General features: G+C 48.2%; 1 protein-coding gene and 1 long non-coding RNA gene across 2 annotated transcripts in view; one reads left to right on the forward strand and one right to left on the reverse strand.

The window, feature by feature from the left end:
• The first annotated feature begins 1004 nt into the window (after nt 1-1004).
• On the forward strand, nt 1005-10462 carry LOC125395486 (uncharacterized). Its single transcript, XR_007230588.3, has 3 exons — nt 1005-1275; nt 5129-5192; nt 9200-10462. It is a non-coding gene; the product is annotated as an uncharacterized LOC125395486 (long non-coding RNA).
• The window catches only part of Eddm13 (epididymal protein 13), a 31779-nt gene continuing 7756 nt past the window's right edge, over nt 2629-26651 (reverse strand). Inside the window, exons 4-13 of the mRNA XM_087909258.1 lie at nt 26162-26175; nt 22885-22911; nt 18905-18961; nt 18457-18489; nt 14505-14513; nt 13041-13067; nt 12548-12574; nt 9181-9302; nt 5682-5719; nt 2629-3017 (exon numbers count right to left, since the gene is read on the reverse strand). Of these exons, the coding sequence (XP_087765384.1) occupies nt 2993-3017; nt 5682-5719; nt 9181-9302; nt 12548-12574; nt 13041-13067; nt 14505-14513; nt 18457-18489; nt 18905-18961; nt 22885-22911; nt 26162-26175 (379 nt within the window). The 3' untranslated portion in view covers nt 2629-2992. The remainder of the gene's footprint in view (nt 3018-5681; nt 5720-9180; nt 9303-12547; nt 12575-13040; nt 13068-14504; nt 14514-18456; nt 18490-18904; nt 18962-22884; nt 22912-26161; nt 26176-26651) is intronic.

Below are 26651 nucleotides of genomic sequence, written 5' to 3' on the forward strand. Positions count from 1 at the left end.
AGGCCAGGGAGAAAATGACTCTGAGCCATGGGAGAAGGGGGAGGGGAGAGCCAGACTAAGAGGCCAGGAGGGGAAGGGACGAGGCAACCAAAATGGTTGGATTCTATAGCGAAGGTTAACTGGGAGAAGGGCAGCTCAGTCCCTGGGCTGGAGAAGGTTATGGAAGAGCGCAGGCTGTGCCCGCCAAGAGGACCCTGTGACAGGTAGGGACTGAGGGATGCTAGGGTAGCCTGGCGGCCAGGTCCGCTTTGATATGCTAAGTAGGCACCTAGCCGCCTGTCCCGGGTTTGGGACCTACCACCCAGGAGACCTCTTGGGACCTGAGGAACAGACCTAATACTCCTCCCGTGTCCAGACTAGCCTCTCCTGTCTCCTACAGGACATTGCACAGTGTAGCTGACCCAGACTTGAGGACCCAAGGATTTCCCCTGAAAAGACATGAGGAGACCACACGTCTCGATGTGCTTGCGGCACTCTGAAATGTGCCCTTTTGCCTACTGAGGATGTAAGGAAGGGGTTTGAGGAGAAGGTAGGGGGCGGGGAAAAAAGTAACACCATGAAAAATAAAATTGTATGAAAAAAGTACCATAGAGACTTGGAACTCTTATACAGGAAAAAATAAAGTGAGGAACGGAGGAAAGAAATAAGAAAATATAAAGGGGGAAAAAAACAAAACCAAAGAGGAAGCAAGCAAACAGCCCTCTCCACCAATCGCAATCCTGCTTTCGCTAGACACACGGGCTTTTCCCCTCAATTCCCAGCCCCAGATCTGGCATTTCTGTTTCCAAGGCAACCCATCTTGTAGGCTTGGCGTGGCCCAGCGACTTCTGGGTATTGTAGTTTCAAAGAAGCAGAGAGGCGGGAGGTGTGACCGTCAGTAAAAAGGAATTTGTTAGCAGAAGCGTCTGCATCAAGGAATGATTTGGGAAATTGAAAACGCTTTCCAGATATCCTTGAGGTGTGATTTGTTAGGAAAGAAAGAGGAGAGGAAACGGGTCGACGCGCACGTTTGTGGGAATTGTAGTACTGCAGCCTGTGGCGGACTGGAGCCGGAAGTCGTGAGACAGTGCCGCCTCGCGGCAGAAGTGAGCTCAGCAGGCCCTGGACCTTGGCTACCGTTTCCTCCGCCCAGACTGCCAAGTCCGGCCAGAGAGGCTGACTCCATCTAGGATTCTCACGGCCTTCATAAAGACTGGATGGTGGGAGTGAGGTTACTATTTGTGCAACAGTAATGTACGCGCAAGCCTTCGCGTTGTGCCTGGCTGACTGCTTATAGTAAGTGAGCAGAGCACACCAAACGGTGCACTCACTTTTTTCCTCCTCCAAATCTGACAGGAAACCATACTCTTGAGGCAAACTGGGTCTTGAAGGCTCCACGGAGCACTCGTTCTGGTCTAACTTGTAACTTAACAAGCGCTGCACACTTATTAAGAGTTCAGTTAGTGTGGTTGCCAAGGATACAGTAGGGACTAGAAACAGTATACAGCCTACAGCCTTGAACCTTACTTTCTGGTTTTTGGTTTGAGTTTTGTTTTCTGTGTAGCCCTGTAGAACTCGCTCTGTAGACCAGGCTGACCTCGAACTCACAGAGTTTCTCCTGCCTCTGCATCCCGACTGCTGTGATTAAAGTCATGTGCCACCACCGGGCTGCTTTTTTCCCCAAGATTTTATTTTTATGTTATATGCATAAATGTTTTGACTTCACGAATGTTAAGTACACCACATGTCTACCAGCAGAGGCCAGAAGAGGGCGACAGATCTTCTGTAATTAGAGTTAGTGATAGTTGTGAACTTCCATGTGGGTGTTGGGAACTGAACCCAGGTCTTTTGTGAGAGCAGCCAGTTGTCTTAACTGTTGAACCGTCTCTCTGTCTGCTTGTTTTTGTTTTAGACAAATTCCCATGTATTCCAGGTTGGCCTGGAACTCACTCTGTAGTCAAGAATGGCCCTAGACTCCTGATTCTCCTGCATCTGTCTTGATACTGTCTAGGAGACTGTGCAGGAATGGGTTTATTTTCCCTGCCAATTACAGAATTAAAAGACGGGAAATAAGCCAGGCAGTGTTGGTGCATACCTTTAATTCCAGAACTTGGAAGGCAGAGGCAGGTGAACCTTTGAGTTTGAGGTTAGCCTGGTCTACAGAGTGAGTTCCAAGGACAGACAAGGCTACACAGAAAAGTCCTGTCTCAAAAAACAAAACAAAAACAATAAGAGGGAACTGGAGAGATGGTCCCGTGGTTAAGAGCACTGGCTGCTCCTGCAGAGGACCAGGTTCAATTCCCAGCCCCCACATGGCAGCTGACAACTGTGTGTAACTCCAGTTCCAGGGGAGCCAACACCCTCACACAGACATGCATGCAGGCAAAACACTAATGCACATAAAATTTAAAAAGAAAAAGGTGGGGAGATAGGAAATAGGTGTTACCGGAAAACTTGGGTGTCCCATCAGAACAATCATATACCGGGGAAATCAGGGTTCCGAAGGCACTGGGCTTTGCCCAACACCTGAAAGCAAGAGAATACAAAGATAGGCCTTTCTGCTCTATCTGAGAGCCAGCAAGACTGCTCGGTGGATAAAGATGTTAGCTGTTATAAACTGATGCCCGCAATGCATGCACACACACTGACTCAGGAGGTAACGAATTTTTTATTTAAAAATTATAAATGAATCTTAGCGCCCCTCTACCCTGTGTTTATTTGCTGTGTTTTGTGAGCAGAAGAAAGAAACCCTTAGCCATTACACAATTGCACATTTCATTAGAGGAACAGGAAAGAAAGGCTGAAAATGGTCCCGAAGATAAGGTGTGGGCAAAAGCCCTGCAGAGGCTCATTCCGCTCCCACGGCCCTCGTCTCACGGCACTCTGAGGGACTTTCTCTGAACTCGCTCATTGCCCTCCGAGTTGGCAGGTGGAGCGCGAAGAGCTTCCTTGGGAGGTGAAATGCCTGGGAGCTGGAGGGCTAGTGAAGGAGGAGTGAGATGGAGCAGGTTCACTAGAAAGAGCAGCAGGGGTCGTCTCTGAGGAAGAGGGGAGAGGGGAGGAAACACAATTGGACGCATATTTACATCTTCATATGTTGTCAGGTTCCTGGCCTCGTAGCACTCTTACCGCCCCCTAGGACTCTATGTGCCACTCCTGAGCCTGCACCTCTCGCCTCCACCCTGGGCCATGCTTCTTAGGGCTATGGTCCGCCCACCTTGTTTCTCCGCCCCCAACCTATTCCACCTGCTGAAGTCACTTCCCCCAGACCTCGTGGGGAACTGGCTACTACTGAACGTTTAGCAGGAGTGGTTCTACTTAGGAGGGAGGTTTCTTTTTTTGTTTTTGTTTTTGTTTTGTTTTGTTTTTTCAAGACAGAGTTTCTCTGTATAACCTTGGCTGTCCTGAAACTAGCTTTCTTTATAGACCAGGCTGGCCTCAAACTCAGAGACCCACCCCCATCTGCCTCCCGAGTACTAGGATTAAAAGCACGTGCCATCACAGCCTGTAATTTTTAAAAAAAAATTTTTTAAAGATTTACTTTTATTTTATGTGTGTCTTTGCCCGTGTGTAAGTGCACCAGGGGCATGCAGTGTGCACAGAGGCCGGAAGAGGGTGTCAGATCTCCTGTAACTGATGTGAGTCACCATGGGGTGCTGGGAGCCAGACCTGAGTCCTCTGCTAGAGCAGCAAGAAGTCTTCACTGCTGAAGCCTCTCTCTGGCCTCTTTCTTATTCTAAATTATTCGTGTGTGTGTCTGTGGGTGCGTGGGTACGTCCAGGAGAATGCAGTGCCCTTGCAGGCCAGAAATGGACATCTGAGCCCAGTGGCTGGAATTACAGGGAGTCTGAGTTCCTCAATGTGTGTGCTGGGAATTTAATTTTGATCCTCGGCAGGAGTCGTGCATGTTCTTAACCTCTGAACTATTTACCTAGCTCTCTTCTTCAGCAGCAAAACAAAAACCCCACTTCGAATGACACTGAGTTGTATTATTGTGCAGCAGAGGGGAACACGCACATGCCATTCCTCCCACACTAGAGGAAAATGAACTTGGAACCTTCCATGCAATTCTGTGACTCTGACTGCGGCTTACAAACCCTACCTTGGACAAGAGCTATTTAAAAGCAACCTCCTTAGCTGGGCAGTGGTGGCGCATGCCTTTAATCCCAGCACTTGGGAGGCAGAGGCGGGAGGATCTCTGTGAGTTTGAGGCCAGCCTGGTCTACAGAGTAAGTTCCAGGACAGGCTCCAAAGTTACACAGAGAAACCCTGTCCATAAAATTAAAAAAAAACCCATAAACACATACATACCTACATACATACATATATATACATACACACACACACACACACACACACACACATATATATATATATATATACATACATACATACACACACACACATACATAAAACCTCCTTGACCTAGGGAAATGTCTCAGCAGGTAAAGCCACTTGGCCGCCGAGACTGAAAACTAAGTCCTATCCTAGGGACTCAAGAGGTGGAAGGGGACCTCCACATGTGTGTATTGGCACGGGTATACATGCAATAATAACCCTGACCTCCGCATGTGTACCATGGCACAGGTGTACACGCAATAATAACTCTGACCTCCGCATGTGTGCCGTGACACGGGTATACACGCAATAATAACTGAAGGGACACTAGCCCGCTGGAGCATGTGGTTCTGGCAGTCTTGCCCTCTGCCCCCTTCCCCCCCTTCCCTCTACCTTGCTAAACACCATTAGATTACATCCCTGAAGTGAGCCACCAACGTCTGCCCCCTTATTTAGCCACTTCCTCCTCCTGGGGCTCACTGCCAAGGTCAAGCTGTCAAAGTATTAAGTCCGTCAATCAAAAGCCCCCTTTGGCTCACCTAATTAATATGACCAATTAAAGTTAAACACCTCGTCCTAACACTGTGTGGTGGTTTGAAAGAAAACAGCCCCCAAAAGGAGCGGCATTATTAGGAGGTGTGGCCTTGTTGGGGTGGGTGTGGCCTGGTTGGAGTAGGTGTGGTCTTACTGGAGGAAGTGTCACCATGGAGGTGGAGTTTGAGGTCTCATATCTGCTCAAACCACTCTCAGTGCCTCAGACTACTTCCTGTTGCCTGCAGTCAAGATGTAAGACACTTGGTTATTTTTCTAGCACCACGGCTGCCTGCACGCCACCATGTTGCATCATGAGGAAAACAAACTAAGACTCTGAAAATGTAAGTCACCCCAATTAAGTGTTTTTCCTTTGTAAGAGTTGCCATGGTCTTGGTGTCTCTTCACAGCAATGGAAACCCTAACTAAGACTCACGGGGCTTCATCTTTTACTTTTATAAACCGCCATTTTCCCTTGTGCCACATCTGTCTTATTATCCAGAGACAGTCCTTTGTCCCTCTTTGGAACAAATAGCTGCCCTGTTCCCTTGTTTCCTTCCCCTTCTCCCTCTTCCTTTATCTCCTGTGTTTGTCTCTTATCCCTTTATCTCCTGCCCTTTGTCTCTCTGGGGAAATAAGTCTCCTTTGTGCTGAGAACTTGGCCTTGGAGATCCTGAGCTGGTACCCATCTCTTTCAATAGCAGGAGGTGGTGGCACACAACTTTAATCCCAGGCAGAGGCAGGCGGATTTCTGTGAGTTGGAGGTCAGCCTGACAGAGTGAGTTCCAGGACCCGTGGACAAGATGTGAGATGCCCTCCCTGCCCTGCCATACCTCAAATTCAGCTCCGGGTTGCAGTAGTGACAGTAACACTGGGGACGACAAGGAGAAGTGACAGAACATGGAACAGAGAAAGACAAAATTAAGGACTAAACAAAAGTCAGCCAACCAACTTCCTTCCCTCCCTCCTGTGGTACTGGTGACTGGTCAGCCTCTCTGTGCTCCTGAGCTCGGCCCCCATCTTCCAGCCTGTTTACTTTTCATCGGCCCTGCCACCTCCCCACCCAGTGTTTCCGCACAGACACTGATGACCTTTTGACCCTGTCACTTTCAGGGCAAGAAGTGTTGAAAGGTTGAGAGCTGTCCCTGGCCTCTCACTAAATTCTGTGCTTCAGTGAGGGCCATAAAATGAAAAACCATCTCCAGATACTATGCAGAATCTTCTGGAAGACCAAGTCACCTCTGTGAGAACCAGGGCTCCCCTATCATCTCCTGGGTCTCCCCATTTCCCTCAGTCCTCAAGCCCAATCCATGAACTGCATTCCTGATAAAAGTGTAGCCTAGTGGTTCTCAACCTGTGGGACACGATCCCAGACCCTTTCCTGGGGGTCTCCTGAGACCACCAGAAAACACTGATATTTACATTACGATTCATAACAGTAGCAAAATTAGTTATGAAGTAGTAACAAAAATAGTTTATTGTTGGGGTCGCCCCAACATGAGGAGCTGTATTAAAGGGGCGCAGCATCAGAAGACTGGAGACAGTGCTCTAGCTGATCTAGAGGATTTTCTTTGTGTTCACTACCACAGGCCCCTGTCCTGACCATGGGCAGTCTCTCTGCTTCCCCGTGTCCTGCTCTAAATCTGCTCAGTGCCTAGAGGCTTCATTGCACAACTCCCCTGACCCGGGATGTGACTTACCTGCCAGGGTGCTTGCCTAGCACAGGAAGCCCTAGGTTGATCCCAAGCACTCCCTCCTCCCATTCCAGACCCTGCCCCTGAGAAAGCCCACCATCAGTGGCTCCTCCTCTTGAGATGCTCAAGACTCCTACAGGCTACTTAAGACCTGGCCCATAGATCCACCAAGCGCTCTATCTCCTGCCTTCCCTAGAGCCACCTGGGAGTGTTCTGGGTTAACTAATTCAGTTTGATGTGACTTATTACTTCAGCGGAGGCACCCAATAACCAGAGATCAAATACTTCTCACCCCCTAAGCTAGATGTGGCCGCTTAGCCCATAGCATCAGCACTCAGGAAGATCATGAGTGCAAGGTCATCCTGGCCTACATCAGAGACCCTGTTCCAAAAGCACAAACAGGAGTCAGCGGAGATACATGAGGTGACTTATCCAGCAGCATCTCCTGAAAACAGCCAAATACTTGGTCCTTAAGAATCTCCTGAGTCTGCAACAACAACCCAGTCACAAAACCATCAGTCAACCCAGGCTATCCCGCCTGCGAGATGTGCTGGGGCAACGGCAGCCCAGTGCTTGTGGGAGCAGCCAACCAATAACTGGTCTAACTTAGGGCCCGCACCAGGACAGGAAGCCTATGCTCCACACTACATGGAGGGCAAGGAACTGGAGGCTGGATAGCGCAGAGACCTAGGATAGAACCAAACACAACTGGCAAAAAAAAAAAAAAAATCAATGAAATGATTTCTGATGATATTCTGCGATGCTCGGAGATTGGTGCCTAGCCCAGTTGTCATCAGAGAGGCAACTGATGGAAATAGATGTGGAACCCATAGCCAAACATTTGGTGGAGCTTGGGGAACCCCAAAGAAGAGGGGGAGGAAGGATTGTAGAAGCCAGAGGGTCAAGGACACAATTAGAACACAGCTCACAGAACTGACTAAGCAGGGCTCACAGGGGCTCAGAAACCGAATCATTGACCCTGCATAGGTCTGCGCTAGGTCCTTTGCCACACATTTGGTTGTGTAACTTGGTGTTCTTGTGGGACTCCTAACAATGGGAGTGAGGGCTGCTTCTAACTCTTTCTCTGCGCTCAGAACCCTTTTCCTCCTATTGGGTTGCCTTGTCCAGCGTTGACATGAGGGTATGTTCATAGTCTTACTGTAACATGATATGCTATTTTCAATTGATATTCCTGGAAGGTCTGCTCTTTTCTGAAGGGAAATGGAGGAGGAGTGGATCTGGGGGGGGGGGGGTACACGAGGAGTGGAGGGAGGGGAAACTGCAGTCGGGACATAATATATGAGAGAATACGAATTAAAAAAAAATTCCCGAATATGTGTGTGTGTGTGTGTGTGTGTGTGTGAGAGAGAGAGAGAGAGAGAGAGAGAGAGAGAGAGAGAGAGAGAGAGCGCAGAGAGCACAGCTGGCACTTCACATTTCACAGGGACGGGTGGCTCAATGAGAGAAGCAGCTCGTGGCCACGCCCGACCATCGGAGCTCAGTCTGAGACTGAATGTAGCAATGATGTGTGCAAACAGAAGAGTAAACCTGACGCTGGACCTGCTTAGGGCACATCGGGTCACACAAAGTGGGATTCAGCTGCCGGCGCACCTCCTCCAGTGTGGCTGGGGGATGAGTGGTGTGGTCACCAGGTTGGGACAGAATGAAAAATCGGTACCTCGATTAAAGTTTGGGGTCCTTGAGAGAGTTCTGCTAATGTTTATACACCCGATTGACCTCCAACTAGGTTCATTTCCATAACAAAAGGAGACAGCCCAGGCTTACAAAAAGGCAAAGACTGTGACTTCACAGCAGCACAGGGTTAAAACCTACCATCATTAAGTCTTGGCCTGCCCTTAAGTTCCTTGTGCTCTTATCAGTAAAAACATAATTCTGCCAGATGGGCAAGATGATCCTGGGTGACGACTATTAGAAATCAATACTAATATTCTTAGATGATTCTGGCAATACCTGGCTGTGTAAATCTCTCATCTGCCCAAGTGGTTAGACTTGCAGTCTCTTATCTTTTTAAATGGTTCAAATTGTAACCTGGGCTGGTACAATGCAGATGCCTAAGGTGTATATAAGTTAGTAAAATCTTGTATTCATGGCTGGCAACTCTCTGAGTGTTAGGTAGAGCCGGTACATTTGCAATTGTACAATTGCCGAGAATTGCAATTATTCAGATTAATTTTCCTTATTAATGTCTAGGCGGGCAGAGTGGTTCTGTTGGGGAAGGCATATTAGTTTTAGAGGAGGAGGAGAAGAAATCTAGGTGTGCGGATTTTACCAGAAGCCTTGAAGAAGTCAGACGTGTGGTACAGAACAGAAGTAACCAAGCCACGTGGCAAAATGTAGATTAAAAGAGACAGGTTCGTTTAAGTTATAAGAGCTAGTTGGGAACAAGCCTAAGCTAAGGCCAAGCTTTCATAACTAATATAAAGTCTCCTGTTGTCATTGGGGAGCTGGCGGTCCCACAAAGACAGCCTGACAAGGAAGTTCGCTACACTGCGGAGACTCCCTTCTCCCACAGTGCCTTCTCCGGTTCATCCTTTCTTCCCCCTCCCCCTGCCTTCCTTCCTTTCACCCTCCTTCCCTCCATAGACTGAAAGGCATCCATCCAGAGCGGCCTCCTTACCCAGTCCCCTTTATTGTAGGACACGAAGAAGAAGGTCATCACCATGTAGGCGCACTTCAAAAAGTTCCATCTGCCGTTCTTCACACGGACCCGGGCTGTGGTGGTGGCCGGGGGAGGCTTCACTAAAGAAAGAGGGCGAGAAGGACTGGTAACTCGGGCACTCCAAACTGGTGTCTCTCCTCTGTGTATCTCCTGGGTTGAATTTTTCTGTTACACTGGATGTTGTGGTCATTTCCTCCCATCGTGGCACTCCGCTCCCAGACAAGCTCTCTGCTCTTTCAGCTCTCCTCACACCTACGCATCACCGACGTACCCCGTCTATGTAACAGCACCCAACCAGTGCACTGGAAAAAGCCACTCAGGGAACCCCGTCCGCTCAGTGGGAACCTCACCAAAGTCCCTCTTTTTTGTCGTTTTGACTGTTTGTTTAATTTTCTTTGTTTTTTGAAACAGGATATCATGGACTCAGGCTGGCTTCAAACTCAATATGTAGCTAAGAATGTCCTCTCGATCCTCCTGCCTCCACCTCACAAATACTCAGATCCCAGGCATGTGATCTTACTGACTCACTTTTCCCTGCGTATGTTCTCTGTGTGTATGTATGTGTTTTAGACATATGCAAGCACACACACATGCTTGTGAAGCCGAGAGGCTGATGTCAGGGTCTTCATCAACCCTGCTCCACCTTATATTTTTTCCTACCTTTTTTTTTTCTCTTTCTTTTTCTGTGAGACAGGGTCTCTCACTGAACCCGGAGCTCACCACTTTGCCTCGGCTAAACTCCACGTGGGCAAGTGTGGAGGCTAGAGGATTCCTTCCAGAGTCCTAGCACATGGGTCTTGGTGATCAACCTACGGTCATCAGGTTTGGCAGTAGGCACTTTACCTGCGAAGACAGCTTGCCTGCCCCACTTCAATCGTCTTTATTTTTTTCAGACATATGTGGTGGCGTGAGTGAGAAAGGCCCCCTAGGCTCCTGGGTTTGGATTCTTGGTTCTGCAGTTCCTGGAACTGGGAAGGGTTAGAGGCCATGGCCTCTTTGTGGGTGGGCTTTGCGGGTTTAAAAGACCCACACCATTCCCTGTTAGTGTGCCAGCTCGCTTTCTCTCTCTCTCTCTCCCCCTCCCTCTCCCCCTCTCTCCCTGCCTCTCTCTCTGTCCTGTACCTGTGGAGCGCATGGAACTTTTCAGCTATTGTTCCAATGTCGTGCCAGCCCGCCTGCCACTGTTCCCCCCACCATATGGTCATGAGCTCACACTCTGAAACTCTGTAACTATAAGAAAACCAACCAATTAAATGCTTTTTTTTTAATAAGTTGCCTTGGTCACGGTGTCACAAGGCAGCAACAGGATAGGAACTAAGACAATTTTATTATCATGTGGGTGTGCATGACGACTGCGCGGGTGTGTGCGTGACGACTGCGCGGGTGTGTGCGTGACGACTGCGCGGGTGTGTGCGTGACGACTGCGCGGGTGTGTGCATGACGACTGCGCGGGTGTGTGCGTGACGACTGCGCGGGTGTGTGCACGCTACCGGCGTGTCCACATGGGGAGGCCAGAGGACAGCTTTGTGGAGTCTGTTTTCTCCCCTCACCCTTTGTGGGGGGTGACTTTCGAGACAGAGTTTCTCTGTGTATCTTTGGCTGTCCTAGAACTCGCTCTGTAGACCAAGCTGGCCTCGAACTCACAGATATTTGCCTGCCTCTGTCTCCCGAGTGCTGGAATTAAAGGTGTGCACCACCACACCCAACTCTCTCCTCGCTTTTACGTGGGTTCTGATTGAATGCAGTTCATCAGACTGTTCCGGAAGCTCTTTTAACCATGGAGTCACCTCGTGGGCCCTGATTTTCTTTATTTCGGGTCTCTGTGGGGTTCTCACAATCTCCTAAAACATGTCGCTTGATGGTCTTTCAATCGACAGAAGATGAGATGGTTCTCATCTTCTACGGGGATCAAACTCAGGGCCTCGGGCTAGAAGGCCAGCCCGTTCACCCTCTCAGCCATCTTGTCAACCCAGAATCTCAACTCTTAATGGTGGCTGCATATTCTTAGTTCTAGAATTCCAATACTTGCTAGAAATTATACTTTTCTAGATTTTTTTTTGAGACAGAGTCTTATGGATCTCAGGCTGGCCTCCAGCTGGCTATGTAGCCTAGGTTAGCCTTGAACTTTTTCTTTCTCTACCTCCTAAGTCAGTGGCTCTCAACCTGTGATTCACATCCCCTTTGTGGATCAAACAGCCCTTTCACAGGGGTCGCCTAAGACCATCAGAAAACAGATATTTACATTATGATTCATAACAGTAGCAAAATCACAGCTATGAAGCAACAGCGGAAACAGTTTTGTGGTTGGGGTCACCACACGTGAGGAATTTTATTAAAGAGTCCTAGCATGAGGAAGGCTGAGAATTACTGTCTTAAGGCTCCGGGCCCGGGGTTTTGTGTTGTTTTTGCTGTTGTTGTCGTCCATTTTGTTTTGTTTTGCTTTTCATATAGACACTCACTATCCTAAACTGGCCTTGAATTGGCTACTTGGTCTGATCCAGCTTGTAACCTGCGAGCCCCCGACTCTGCCACCGAGGCTGGCGTCTGGTCGGGATGTGCAGTGGTCCCACCTCCTGTTTTGGTGTTGTTCCTCTTTCTGTGCTTTGAGAAGAAGTCTCACGAAATCCAGACTGGCCTTGGACCTTCATAAGCTGCCCATGCTAGCCTTACACTTCTGAGCTTCTTGCCTCTTCTTCCTGAGCCCTGGGCTTGCAGGTTTAGCCACCACACCCATTGTGTGTGGTCCTGGGGATCAGACCCAGGCCTTTGTACCTACTAAGTCCTACCCCACAGCTTAATCCAAGCTCCTTTAACCCTCTCCACTGTCTCCATCACTCGGAGGAGGATGTTGCTTACGTGGCCTCCCATCCACCATCACTCGGAGGGGGATGTCTGTTTATGTGGTCTCCCATCCACCATCACTCGGAGGGGGATGTCTGCTTATGTGATCTCCCATCCACCATCACTCGGAGGGGGATGTCTGTTTATGTGGTCTCCCATCCACCATCACTCGGAGGGGGATGTCTGCTTATGTGATCTACACCATCCACCATCTCTTTGTCTCCAGCACGCACGCCTGTCATTCAACTTACCCGGTTATTTCCAAGGGAGCAGAGCAGGGGGACTGGAGGTCCGCAGAAGCAGAATACCTCCTCTTACCTTGCTGTGCTTGGCACAGAGGAGCAGAGGAGGAGGGAAAAGGTGGCTGAGGGTTATGGAGGCTTCCTGAAGACTGAGAGGCATCTGAATTCTGACCTCTTCTCGGGTCTCAGTCAGAGGGAAGGTGCTAACAGCCCAGAGGGAGCAGGCACGTGACCCTACCCACCTTCTTCTTTGCAGTTATTTGTTTCTTCTAAAGAGGAAAAAGACGGGGACGGTAGAGGAAGGGAGGAAGGAGATCAGGGGAAAGGGAAGAAAAAAGGAAAGTTAGGGAACGGATGGGAAACCAGCTTTAAATGCTGCTTCTGGGCCTGCTGGGTGGAAGAGGCTGCCCTTGGCCTCCTTGGTGGTCCTTGACTCGGGCTACCTGGCTACACATACGCCATTCCCCGGTGTGCAGTGCAGATACACATGCATGCACACAAGTGCATAGGGTGTGCACATGTCTGTGGGTCCCCCCTTTGCTCAGATGTAACTTCTCCCAGCACTCTCTGACACACTGGGTTATTATGTCCCCTGCACACCTCTCCTCAGAGAACAACAGTGTTCAGACTCTGAGCACCCTGTCTGCCTCTCCCCAGAATACTAGCTGCATTTGTTTCATGACATCTAAAGGCTCTTCCAACCCTAAAAGCAAAATGATCAAGTCACCAACTCACCACTCAGCACTTGGAGGCTCAGCAGACCTAAGACAAAGAGACATGCAAATAGAATCACAAATGTAGCCAGGCAGAACTCAGGGCAATAGGGCCCACAGGCTCACCCCCACCCACCTCCTAAAAAGCCCTGCAGAATTCTGGCCCACTTGCTTGCCTGCCTGCCTGCCTCCTTGATTGCTTTCTTCTTTCCTTCCTTCCTTCTGAGATAGAAACTGGGAATGGTACATTGATAATACAAATGTCTACTGAACTTGCTTAGGAAATCTTAACTCACACAAAGCAGCACTCAGCTAAAGGAGCTCTCTGGTTTTCCTGTCCAGAAGTGTGATTCTGTCAGGCAGACAGGGTGACCCTGGTTGACAGCTACCTAGTAAAGGAACCCTAGTGTGTCTCAGGGTAACTACGTCACACTGGAACTCCCTCCCACACACCTGTCTAAACAGCCAAAGCCTGGCTTTTCTGTCTCTGTGAGACATGCTTTCATTGTTCAAAATGCAACTCGGGGCTGTGATGCTTTATAAGCCGACAGGGTTTTCTGTGCGGAGCTGGTTCCCGTCTATGCATTAGTCTGGACCACTCAGGCTCATTAAAGACTTTTTCTTTATGAATCTCTAAGTGCATAGTAATTTCTCACTGGGAAGGCTTGTTAAGTCTATAATATATTCGTTAACATTTCTATTGAGACAACATCACACTGTGTAGTCCTGGCTGACCTGGAACTTGCTATGTAGCCCAGGGTGGCTTCAAGCTCACAGAGATCTGTCCTTCCTTTGCCTCTAGAATTAAAGGTGTGTGCCACTCTGCCCAGCACGCTCCCCCCCCATCATCACTATTATTCTTTATGTATATATGTTTACACATGTGACCGTGAGCACAAGCGTATTCTAACAAGCACATGATGATCAAAGGGCAGCTTGCAGGGGACCTGGGACTCAAACTTAGGTCATCACGCTTTTCAGCAAGAGCTTTCCCTGCTAAAGCATCCTGCTGCTACTCTCCCCATCTCGCTTTCCCTCTCTCTCGGCCTCTCTCTCTCTCTCTCTCTCTCTCTCTCTCTCTCTCTCTGTGTGTGTGTGTGTGTGTGTGTGTGCATGTGTGTGTATAGCATGTGCACAGGCATACATGCTTGCATTCAGGGAGGCCAGAGGCCAAGCCCAGTTATGATTTTTCCCAGGGGCTGTCCATCTTATTTTTAGAAACAGAGTCTCTCGCTGGCCTTGAACTCACCATGTAGGCTGTTGGCGGGCCAGCGAGCCCCAGAGATCCACCTGTCTGTGTCTTCCTAGCACCATCACTCCCAGCGTGGGTTCTGGCAATTGCATGGCAGGTGCTGAATTTCCAAGGAGGTCTGCACCCGCCAATACCACATTTCAGATTCCCACCTCCCCCACACTCTGGCACACAAGGTGATAAAGCAGAAGCTTGGTGCATAGGTCCAGGGCCCACACAGAAGAAGGTACTTACCAAGGATCTCTGTGATCCATTCAGGAGGCAGGAAGTAGTGATGAGCCCAGGGTCCATGAGAGAGGAGACCACAAGAGGGAGAAATAAATCACAACGTTAGACAGTGGGAGGTAGGGACCAAAGGAGTTCAGAGCCCTGGACAGTGGGTCTCAGAGCAGAGCTGAACTGAAGGGACTGCCCAAGAGATCCGGAGGTCAGCAGAGGTGGTGATGGAGGACAGAAGGGGTAGTTAGTGCAGCGCTTAATAATTACATTGATTATTTACACTTTTATTCATTTTATTTTGTATGTGTGGGTGTTTGCCTGCATGTGTCTATGTACCACACATATACCTGGTGCCCTTAGAGGTCAGAGGAAGGTATTGGGTCCCTCAGAACTGGAGTTACAGTCAGTTGTGAGGTGTCATGTGACTGCTGAGAACTGAACCCAAATCCTCTGGAAGAGCAGCCAGTGCTCTTAACCACTGAGCCTCCTTTCCAGCCCCCAATTTAAAAAAAAAACATTTGTTTTTATTTTTATTTATTTATGTGTGTGTGTGTGTGTATCTGTGTGTGTGTTTACCACATAAATACAAGTGCCTACAGAAGCCAGAAAAGGACATTGGACCCCAGGGATCTGATGTTACAGGTAAATATGAGTCGCCAAACTTGTGTTCTCTGCAAGAACAGCAAGCTCTCTTAACCACTGAGTCATTTCCCCAAAATCCTGCTTTAATATTTTATTATTATTATTATTATTATTATTTGTGTGTGTATGTGTATGCAGGTGTCCATTAAAAGCAGAAGAGGGCATCAGATCCCCCTGGAGCTGGAGTTACAAGCAGATAAGAATCACCAGATGTGGGTGGGATCTGAACTCAGATCTTCTGGAAGAGCAGCAAGTGCTCTTAACCACTGAGCCTCCTCTCCAGCCCCCAATTTTAAAAAACATTTGTTTTTATTTTTATTAATTGTGTGTGTGTGTGTGTGTGTGTGTGTGTGTACACGTGTACGGTACCACAGCACGCATGTGGAGGTCAGAGAACAACAGCAGGAGTCAGTTCTCTCCTTCCACCATGTGGGTGCTAGGGATCAGGTCAGGCTTAGTCGCAAGCCGCTCTTCCCTATGAGTCATCCTGTTATTCCTATGCCTGCCTTTTTGAAGATTGGAAGAAGTGCAGTCCCACTCTAGCCCGCACCCCCACCCCGCGACAGTCCCTGCACCAATGGGGGACCCCCGCGACAGTCCCTACACCAATGGGGGACCTCCTGGCAGGAACAAGAAGGGAAAAGTAAATGAAAAGAAGAAAACTGAACTTACTTTTCAATACTGTTGAAACAGGAGCATCAAGGAGAAGGAAGTCCAGGTGGAGGTGTTGGGTATCAGCGGAAGTGAAGGTTCGAGAGGAAAAGGGTGTTAGCGATGCCTGACCTTCTCCCATCCCGCCAGAGCATCCTCAGAAGAGGCCCACCCCATAAGGGACATGGAAATATCATCCAGTCCAAATGGCACTGGTGAGGCTGTATACAGAGATGCTGGATCGGCTGTGACCCAGTATTTTAAGACATATTCATCCTTACTGCTGGAATCCCCTGGCCCCAGTTCCTCTGGGGATTCATCCTCCAGATACCTGCAGGGCATCAGGAAAGGGTCTCTACTCTTCTCTCTTTCCCTGTGAGGGAGGAAAACTTGGTTCTTGGTTTCTTGTTTTGTTTTGCTTTGTTTTGTTTTCTACCTATAAACAAACATAGCTCCTGCGGTCCCATGCTCTAGGGAAATGGGGAGAGCGGAGAAGCTGCTCAGTTCTGGGACCCCACCATGCAGCTCCAAGAAGTGGGTGAAGCCTGAAGGCCGCCTGGAGTCTCCTCCACAAGTAGGGTAAATTCCTCTAAAAACAGCATTTTCACAGGGTGGGCAGTAGTGGCAAAGGCAGGAGAATCTCCGAGTTCGAGGCACACTTGGTCTACAGAGTGAGTTCCAGGACAGGCAAGGCTACACAGAGAAACTCTGTCTTGAAAAATCAAAACAAAAAACCAAACCAAACCAACCAACAAACAAAAAACCCAACAACAAAACAAAGCAAAACAAAAACCCCAGAAAACAGTTTTCTCTTCTCTTCCCATCCCCTCTCTTTTTTTCTCCCCTCCCCTTTTTCTTTCTATTTTTTTCTTTGAGATGGAACCTTATGTAGCCCAGGCTAACCTCAAACTCAATATGTAGCTGCTGTAGCCTTGAGCTGCTAATTTCCAGTCTCCAGAGGACTGGGATAAAAGCATACATCACCATGAGGGCTGGGATAAAGGCATGGACCACCATGAGGGCTGGGATAAAGGTGTGGACCACCATGAGGGCTGGGATAAAGGTGTGGCTCCCTGCTTTTTTGCTCCCCCCTCCTTCCAAGTTACCCAGCAGAAGGGAGAAGCTGTAGAAACCATTTCCTGTGCTAGGTATGGTAGTGCACACCTGTAGTCCCAGCACCGCAGAGGCTGAGACACGGTCAAGAGTTTGAGGTCATCACTGGTTATATAGAGAGTACATATAGAGACTCTTCCACCAAACACCAAAGGACATCAGTCATAAAAGGAAAAGTAACTTACTTTTCACTGGACGGCGGGTTGGAAGCAGAACCGAAGGTCAATGTGGAAAAGAACGGGCAAGGGAATAGAATGAATATTAGTTCCTTCTGTCCCTGGTACCTTCCATTTTTTTCCCTCATAAAATGTTTTTTAAAGTATTTAACAATTGTTCTTGTGTTCTGTGAAAAAAACTTGAGAGGAGACAGGTCTGCAGGATCCCCGAGCAGACAAAGCCACCATTCTCCAGTGGTCTCAGCCTAACCTCAGCTGTGGGCAGTATGAAGTCTAACTTGAGCCACTTCCCATCAGCTCCTGCATGGGTCGATCATCCCTAATCCAAAATGCCCCCGTGGCAAGTTTTTCACTGCCTAACTTGTGAATTACTTGCTCTAGCAAACATTTTTGTTGTGGTGCTGGGCATTCAGTTTAGGACCTTGTATATGCTAGCAGAGCAGTCTACTACTGAGCCACAGCCTCAACCTTTCACTGGGGGATTCTAGGCAGGAGCTCTACCACTGAGCCACACCCCCCCCCTCACTGGGGGATTCTAGGCAGGAGCTCTACCACTGAGCCACACCCCCAACCTTTCACTGGGGGATTCTAGGCAGGAGCTCTACCACTGAGCCACACCCCCACCCTCTCACTGGGGGATTCCAGGCAGGAGCTCTACCATTGAGCCACACCCCAGCCTTTCACTGGGGGATTCTAGGCAGGAGCTCTACCACTGAGCCACACCCCCGGCCTTTCACTGGGGGATTCTAGGCAGGGGCTCTACCACTGAGCAACACCCCCAGCCTTTCACTGGGGGATTCTAGGCAGGGGCTCTACCACTGAGCCACACCCCCAGCCTTTCACTGGGGGATTCTAGGCAGGAGCTCTACCACTGAGCCATGCCCCCAACCTTTCACTGGGGGATTCTAGGCAGGGGCTCTACCACTGAGCCACACCCTCAGCCTTTCACTGGGGGATTCTAGGCAGGGGCTCTACCACTGAGCCATGCCCCCAACCTTTCACTGGGGGATTCTAGGCAGGAGCTCTACCACTGAGCCATGCCCCCAACCTTTCACTGGGGGATTCTAGGCAGGGGCTCTACCACTGAGCCACACCCTCAGCCTTTCACTGGGGGATTCTAGGCAGGGACTCTACCACTGAGCAATTCTCTCTTTTTACTTTTTATTTTGAGACAGAGTTGAATCATGCTATCCTAGGAAGCTTAGTGAGAACTTGTTTAAAAATAGAAGAAATGCTTCTGGGGTGTAGCTCATCAGTACAGCACTTGTCTAGAATCCCCCAGTGAGGTTCAGTAGCAGAATACCTTCCCAGCACACATGAGGTTCTGAGTTCAATCCCTGGCAATATGGGGGCAGGGAGGGGGTGAGAAGTTGGCAGTCACAAACTTTCAAAGTACTTACTTTCTTCCTCCGTCCTGTCTGTAAGGAGAAATGAAAGCAGCCATGTTCAACAGGGGTGAAGAGAGATGGAGGGGGGGGTGGAAGTGAGGGTGGGGGTAGGGGAGGGAGGGAGAGAGAGAGAGAGAGATTAATAGTTTTACCGCCCAATAAGCATCCCTGACCAGTCAAAGACCAGAGATGAGAACACTGTCAGAAAGCAGGCCACTCAGTTCTCTCGATTTACAGGGAAAGACGGGGACTTGAGTCTGCAGGCTCCCTTCTCCTAATAGACATCTGTGGGACACCTACTGCATCCAGGCATAAGAAGATTAGGGTGAGACAGTATCTATCCCAATGAACAATATCCATGGCTTTCCAGGAACTTATAGAGGAAGGGGACAGAGGTAACCTGAAGGGCGTGGCAGGACCTTATAAAGGGGTGGTGGCTGCTGACCTGGAGTGGTTACCAGGGGAGGCATCTTGGAGGAGGATATGATGTTTTGTCTGAAACCTGAAAGATGAGCAGGGATTAACCGAATGGAAGAAAAGATGACCCTGCCTGGAAAGAACTCAGCTGTGAAAGGGCCAAGAGACAAGATTATGGATGGGTGGATAATGCCAGGACGTGAGTCATCTTTGCATCCTAGAGTCCATTCTAAGAGGAAGGGGTGAAAGACTCTGCGCCATCTCAGCATTACTGCCCCTCCTTCCCTGGGAACCAGGAACCTGATAATCACCCAAGCGTTTCCCAGGTACTTTTCAACCCTCTGCAGTTTTTTTTTTTTCAATAGACCCAGTTCCTGGAACTGGGGCAAAACAACCTGAAGATGACCTGCAGATGTTCCTCCTTGCTCAACTAACCCATGGCTTTGACCAATTATAGTTATCTGACTATTAAATGAGCTAGTCACAATAGTTGACAAATGACTCCTGGACTCCCCTTTGATTCTGTGGTTTTTTTCCTTTAAAAGTAGCCTGCAACAGCCACTCGGGGTCCTTCTCCCCCCGAGGCTGAGGGGCCCTGTCGTGGCAGTAAATAAAATTCCTCTTGCTTTTGCATCAACTGTGGTGTGACGGTGGTCTCTTGGGGTGACCCCTCCTTGGTACGTGGGCTTTAGGGCCCAACAGGGATGTGTTCAAATCTTGGTTAATTCACCTCCTAGCTGCACAACACTTTTCCTCCATTTCCTCAACATAAAAACAAAACCAGGAAAGCTTTGGAAAGGTGGCTCAGAAGTTAAGAGAGCGCTGGCTGAGCTGGGCAGCGAAGGCACATGCCTTTAATCCCAGCAGAGAAATCCCGTCTCGAAAAAAACAAAACAAACAAACAAATAAATAAAGTAAAATAAGTTAAATAAATAAAGTAAAATAAATAAAAAAGAACACTGATTTTGCCAAAGTTCTGATTCCTAGCACCCACAGAGAGGCTCACAACTTCGTGTAACTCCTGGCTTCAGCCTATCTAATGCCCTCTTCTGGCCCCTGTGTGTACTGCATGCAAATGATTCACAGATACACATGTAGACAAAACAGTCGTATACATAAGACAAAAATAAATATATTTTAAAAAATGAAAAGAAACAGTGAAGTCCAGGTTCAGTGAAGATAGTCTGTCTCAAGAAAAACCACTGTGGAGAGCAACTGCAGGAGACAGCTGACACTGACCTCTGACCTCCACAGGAACATGTGTGGATTTACACACCCATGCACACACTAACATTCACACCTACATACGCTGCACATATATGCAATGGAATCATATTCAGGCGGTGCACCCATGTGATAGCACCACTCAGGAGCAGACGCAGGTGGACTGAAGGTTAAGACCAGTTGGGGTTGCACAGGAGATTTTGACTCAAAAAAAAAAAATGGAATTGAAGTAGAAGAAATAACCTTCATATGAAAGATTCCAGAATGAGAAATGTCATTGTTAGAACTGAAGTTTCCCTGGACAACACACATGTGTGCGTGTACACACACACACACACACACTGTAAAACCATGGCATGGCATCTCCCCATCTTAGAAAAACATGGAGAAGATCTGAAAACCCTTTAGCTCATTTAAGGAGATGAATCATCCCATGGGCTGTATGAAATGAGTATGCGACCCGTGCATCTGCAGTCATCACCCTCCGCTTCCTGACTGTGCATGCAAAACGTGACCAGCTGCCTCAGTTTCCCAACACCATGGTTTCCCCCACATGCGACCCTCTCAAACTGTAAACTGGATAAACCCTCCCTTCTCGGAGCTTGGAGTATTCTGTCGCTGCCACGAGAAAAGCAAAAGATACAGCCTGGGATTTACCATGTATCTAGACTGTCCTTGAACTTAAAACCCTCTTGCTTCTGCCCCTCAGTGCTGGAGTCACAGATGTGAAACACTCCAGTTAGTTTTATTTTCCTCTCCTTTTAATTAATGGGGGCATGTGTGCATCATGGCACACATGTGGAGCTCAGAGGGCATCTCGAAGGCATCGGCTCTCTCCTTCCACCATGTAGCTTCTGAGGACTGAACAGAGGGCATCTCGAAGGCGTCGGCTCTCTCCTTCCACCATGTAGCTTCTGAGGACTGAACTCGGGTCATCATGCTAAACAGTAAGCAACTTTGCCCAGTGAGCCATTTTGCTGACGGTTGCTGAATTTTTGTCACTTGCTACTTTGTCCCCAAGTCCCCAGTGATTCTGACCTGACCCACTCTCCACTCCAAGCTGATTGTATAGATGTTAATGGAATACTATCCTACTATATCATAATGGCTTATACCAGTGGTTCTCAACCTGTGGGTCATGGCCCATTTAGTTAGGGTCACATTTCAGCTATCTGGCATACCAGGTATTTACATTAAAATTCATAACTGCAAACTGGGAGATGGTGGTGCACGTCTTTAATCCCAGCACTTGGGAGGCAGAGACAGGTGGATCTCTGTAAATTCAAGGCCAGCCTAGTCTACAAGAGCTAGTTCCAGGACAGGCTCCAAAGCTACACAAAAACCTGGTCTCAAAAAAAAAAAAAGATTCATAATAGCAGCAGTAAAGTTACAGTTATGAAGTAGCAACAAAATAATTTTGTAGTTGGAGGTCACCACAACATGAGGAACTGTATTAAAGGGTCGCAGCATTAGGAAGATCGAGAACCACTGGTTTACACATACATGTGGAGGCCCGGCAATGTGAGCCTATTTCCATGTTGACCAAAGGTCAGAGAATTGGAACTTACCTCCAGTTCCTTCAAGGTTAATTGTGCTTCAACCTCAAACAAAGGTCTCACCTACATTTAAGTGAGAGTTCTGCTCTCTCAAGGTTATTGTCAACAGGTGTGTTTAATATTCAGACTTTGTACTCCAGGAAGAGAGAAGCAGATTGTTCCTACCTCAAACAAGAGTCTAAGGATCCAACTAAGTTCCAGTTCCCTTAGCACCCATGCAAAAAACTGACTAAGGCCAGCTGCGCCTGTAATCCCAATACTAGGAAGATGCCATACGGAAGGATCCTGTAATGTAAAGATTTCAGTCACAATAAGGCTGATACTTCCGGGTTCTAGGGGCCATGCATGTGCAGACAAACCCTGAGGCAGAAGTGCCTAATGGCCCTCGGAGATGTTAAAGGGCACCACATGACCCATGTGCGGTGTGGATTGCATCATCCACGTATGACTCAACTAATGCCTTGCATGCATGCGTGGTTACATCATCTACATATGACTCAGCTAAGCCCTTGCGCGCATGCATGAACCCCATCACCTGCGTGTGATGTAGCCACATCAACCCCCTGTGCACATACTGGATGCGCCATCTTCCTCTCTCTCTCTCTCTCTCTCTCTTTCTCTCTCTCTCTCTCTCTCTCTGCACACTGTCTTCCCCAGGCCTGTACACGCCCCCTCTAATAAACTCTAAGCAGGTTTGTTGCGTGTTCTGTGTTTCCTTCTCACTCGCGCCAGGTGATTTCACAGGCACTTGCTGGTCTGAGTCAACCTAAAAACAGTGAGCCCCAGGTTTAATGAGAGACCATCTCGTGAAAGTACTCATGTAAATAAGACTGGAAGACACAGAATAGAAGACCCAGTGTCCTCCCCTGGTCTTTGCATGCTTGCACAGGTGTGTATACCCCCAACACACACACACCAAATATTTAGGAACAAGATGGGTCAGCATGTAAGGGTGCTTGCTAGCAAGCCTGAAGAACTAAATTCTAATCCTGGAACCCACACAGTGGATAGGAGGAACCAACTCCCTTCCAGGTTTCTTCTGACCCCCACATGCATGCCTCTACACATGTTCTCTTTTAATATCAATATATTTTAGTTTTAACTTAAAGCCAAATAAACAAAGCATGGAACTGGGTAATATATGAGGCATTCTGTAGCCTCGCAAGGTCTGTGTAACCCATTGACAAGAAAGAGTAAAGGCTGAGGACATAAATAGATCCACACTTACCATCCGGGGACAGTCTGCTCATCAGCCCTGGGGAAGGAGGGAAAAAAACAAAAAGCGAAACAAACAAAAACAAATGATATCAACACACACAGCAATTGCAACAGAAGGAAAATCCACAATGAATGGATTTTTCCAGTCCAAGGGACTCAACCAACCCTCTGGGGGAAGTATGGCTGTGGTGCCAAGGCCACTTAGGAAGGCAGGAGGTGGAGCATTATAAACCTAGTCTGTTTGTTTTTTAAGTGGTTTCCCCCCACCCCTCAACAATAGGCTGTAGGTTTCCATTTCTCTGTGACTTTTTCTCCCAGCATTTTTTGTCTCTCTGAGATGGAGCCCATCTTCCCTCATGTAAGGCGGATCTCTTTGGACCTATTATACCCCTAGAGCAAAGGAGGTCGGGACACCCACTCTGACCCCAGCCAGTCAACCATTCAGGCACCTCTGCATTGCTGGAATTGACAGAGACTCAGTCCCTGCTCCAGAAGAGACACATAGACAACTTCAGACCAAAAGAAAGCAGGCTAAAGGAAGAATTACCAGATGAGACACCCTAAACTCCCCAAATAAAAACCCCAGACCCCAGCTCTCCTGCCCGTCTCAGAGTTCCTCCCCTACCTGAAAAATCTACAACACCTGTATTTAGCTTTCACTGTGTGCCAAACTATTCTCCTGTTTTTTTCTGAGACAGGGTCTCTCTGTGCAGCCCTGGCTGTTCTGTAGACAGAGCTTGCTCTGTAGACCAGGCTAGCCTCAAATTCGCAGAGTTTCTCTTTAACTAATGGAGAAAAGGAAAACCCATTGATCAGCTAGGATCAAAACAAGTTAGAGCAGTGGTTCTCAACCTGGGGGTCAAATGTCCCTATCACGGGCGTTGCCTAAGACTGTCCACATGTCAGGTATTTACATTACAATTTGTTACAGTAGCAAAATTACAATGTGAAGTAGCAATGAAAATAATTTTAGGATTGGGGGCACCACAACATGAGGAACTGTATTAAAGGGGCACAACATTAAGAAGGTTGAGAACCACTGATTTAGAATTTCCTTAAGCGTCTCAATTCCTTGTCCCAGCGCAGTTATAGAAGGCCCTGTTTGCCTCCAGTGTGGTCTGAACATCAAGTCAGAAGGCAATTTAATCGTTGAGCAAACATCATAGCATGGACTTCCTCAAACTGAGGTTTGGGTTCTGGCACTGATATGTGGTGACAGGGTACCACCACATATCCTCACTCACCCAGCATATGGGTGTCATACAGTACATGACCAGGAAGGACCCCCACTAGATTCTGAATTAATTCCATCTTTGGGTTTCCATCATCAGAATATAACACATGCTAAAATCATAGCAATTTTCTATGTGTATGTGTGCTCAGGTGTGACATATACACGCGTGTGCACATTGAGGCCGAAGATCAACCTCCGATGCTGTTAAGGAGCCATCTATCTTGTCACTTTCCCCCCAAGACTTAATTTTTAAGTTTTTCTCACGTGTATGTGTGTGGGTGTGTACGGGTGAGTGCAATGCCTGCTGAGACCAGAGGAGGGTGACGGCTCCCTTGGAGCTGGAGTCATAAGCAGTCATGGGCTGCTGGACATGGCTGTTGGGACCTGAACTCAGATCCTCTGGAAGCGCAGTAGGTGCTCCTAACCACGGAGTCATCATCTCTCCAGCCCCTGCTCCGGTCTTTAAGAGTGAGGAGCTGCTCTTACCACACTGGGTACATGAGGGGCAGAGGACAACATGCAGGAGTTGGGTTCTCTGCCTTTACCATGTCTCTAGGATGAGGTCAGGTCATCAAGCAGCAAGAACTTCTACCTCCTGATCCATCTTGTCAACCCTTTAAATATATGCACGTGTGTGTGTGTGTGTGTGTGTGTGTGTGTGTGTGTATGTGTGTGTGTACATGTAGCATGGTGTGTGTGTGGAGGTTAAAAGACAACCTTCAGTGCAGTCCACAATTTTAATTCTCGGAGACAGGGTCTATGTAGCCCATAGTTCTGGAACTCTCTATGTAGACCAGGCTGGTCTCGAGCTCACACAGTCCCTGTCTCTCCCTTCTGAGTGGCTGGGGTTAAAGGTATTCACCACTACAACTGTCTCCCGGCCCACAAATTCTTGCTCAAAGTCTTCCATTGAACTTCGCAGTCCATGACATTGTCAATGGGATTCACACACTTACCCAGGATTCCTGATGGCAGCAGGACCAGGAGGGGTGACGTGGTGGCCAAGATTATACATGAAGAGCAGAACATTGAGTTGGATGGGTCAGAGAGACAAAGCCATAATTAGAAAGTGAAAGCAAGGTCAGACGCTGGGGGCTGGGAACATGTTGGAAAGTGGAATCTACAATGGCTCCTGACGAGATAAGGCTCCGAGTCCCTGCGATTCCCAAGAGTCCCTTTGCAGCAGACTGGGGCGAACTTAGTGAGCTGAGGATGGCAGCCCAGCAGCTTGCCTGCAGCCATGCTGGAAGGAGCTCTTTGATGGCTGCAGAGCAAGGTGCTAGGTTCACCTCAGCTTGGTTTGGGGATCGCTAATGATGCTTTCTGGAGCTGGGATCACAGCTGAGATCCCATACCCGTGGGCTTTTTGATGGACTCTGGAGATCCAAGCTCATGTCTTAATGCTTTCAGTAAGCACACTGACCACTGAGCCATCTTCCCAACCCATGTGACTTTTTCTGGCCAAATTAGATCTAGGGTAGATCTAGAGTTTGCTCTCTGGCCAAATGGCTTCTGTTTCTGTCCCATTCTGAAGCTTGTATTAGCAAGGAAGGCCTGTTTAGAGACAAACTCCTTCAAACTCTCCTTTCACTTTTTTCAATGAAAATTTTGTGATTAATCAGATATGGTGGTGCAGGCCTTTAATATCCACATTTGGGAGGCAGAGACAGGTAGATTTCTGAGAGTGCAAGACCAGCCTGGTCTACAGTGTGAGTCCCAGACCAGCCAAGGTTGCACAGTGAAACCTTGTCTTTAAAATAACAAAACAAAACAAAAACAAAGAAAATTTCATGATGAAAGATAACATACCAGAAAGACCCCAGCCCACTGTCTTTATGATGCAAACAGAGCATGCTCAGAGACGTTCCTGTCAATCATCTTAAGACACAGGTCGAGATGCTCAGAAACATTCCTCTCCACCACGTATGTGATTCAAACTGAACATGCTCAGATGTATCCCTGGCCAACATCTTTAACTATTTATTTATATATTTATTTATTAAAAATTTTCACCTCCTCCCCGTCTCCCCTTTCCCTCCCTCCCCCTTCCCACCTACCCCTCCCTTTCTAGTCCTAAGAGCAGTCAAGGTTCCCTGCCCTGTGTGGTCAAACTGGGCACTCTGAATGTGGCTAGCAATGAAGGCTGACTGAGAATCCAAGGACAATGGCACTGGGTTTTGATTCTACTGCATGGACTGACTTTATGGGAGCCTGGTTTGTTTGGATGCTCACCTTTATAGACCTGGATGGAGTGGGGGAGGACCTTGAACATCTTTAACATTTTCTAACATGCTGGTGAGCTAAACATGCCTCACAATGTGTCTTCCATGGTCACTTCTTTAGATAGAACCTTCAACGGTTCTATCTAAGCATACTGGGAATTGCGTCTTCCCTCAAGTGCTTTCCTTTTTGACTGTGTGTGAACTGTGTTGGAGGAGGGCTCTGCTCTGCAAATCACTACTATCTGTCCCTGCCTGCTGCGGGGGGGGGGCGGTTGTTTCTTTATTCTTTTCTTTCTTGGCTGAGTTTGCCTTGATCTTGTG

The sequence above is a fragment of the Myodes glareolus genome, chromosome 1, assembly GCF_982192425.1.
Source record: "Myodes glareolus chromosome 1, mMyoGla1.1, whole genome shotgun sequence".
NCBI lineage: Eukaryota > Metazoa > Chordata > Mammalia > Rodentia > Cricetidae > Myodes > Myodes glareolus.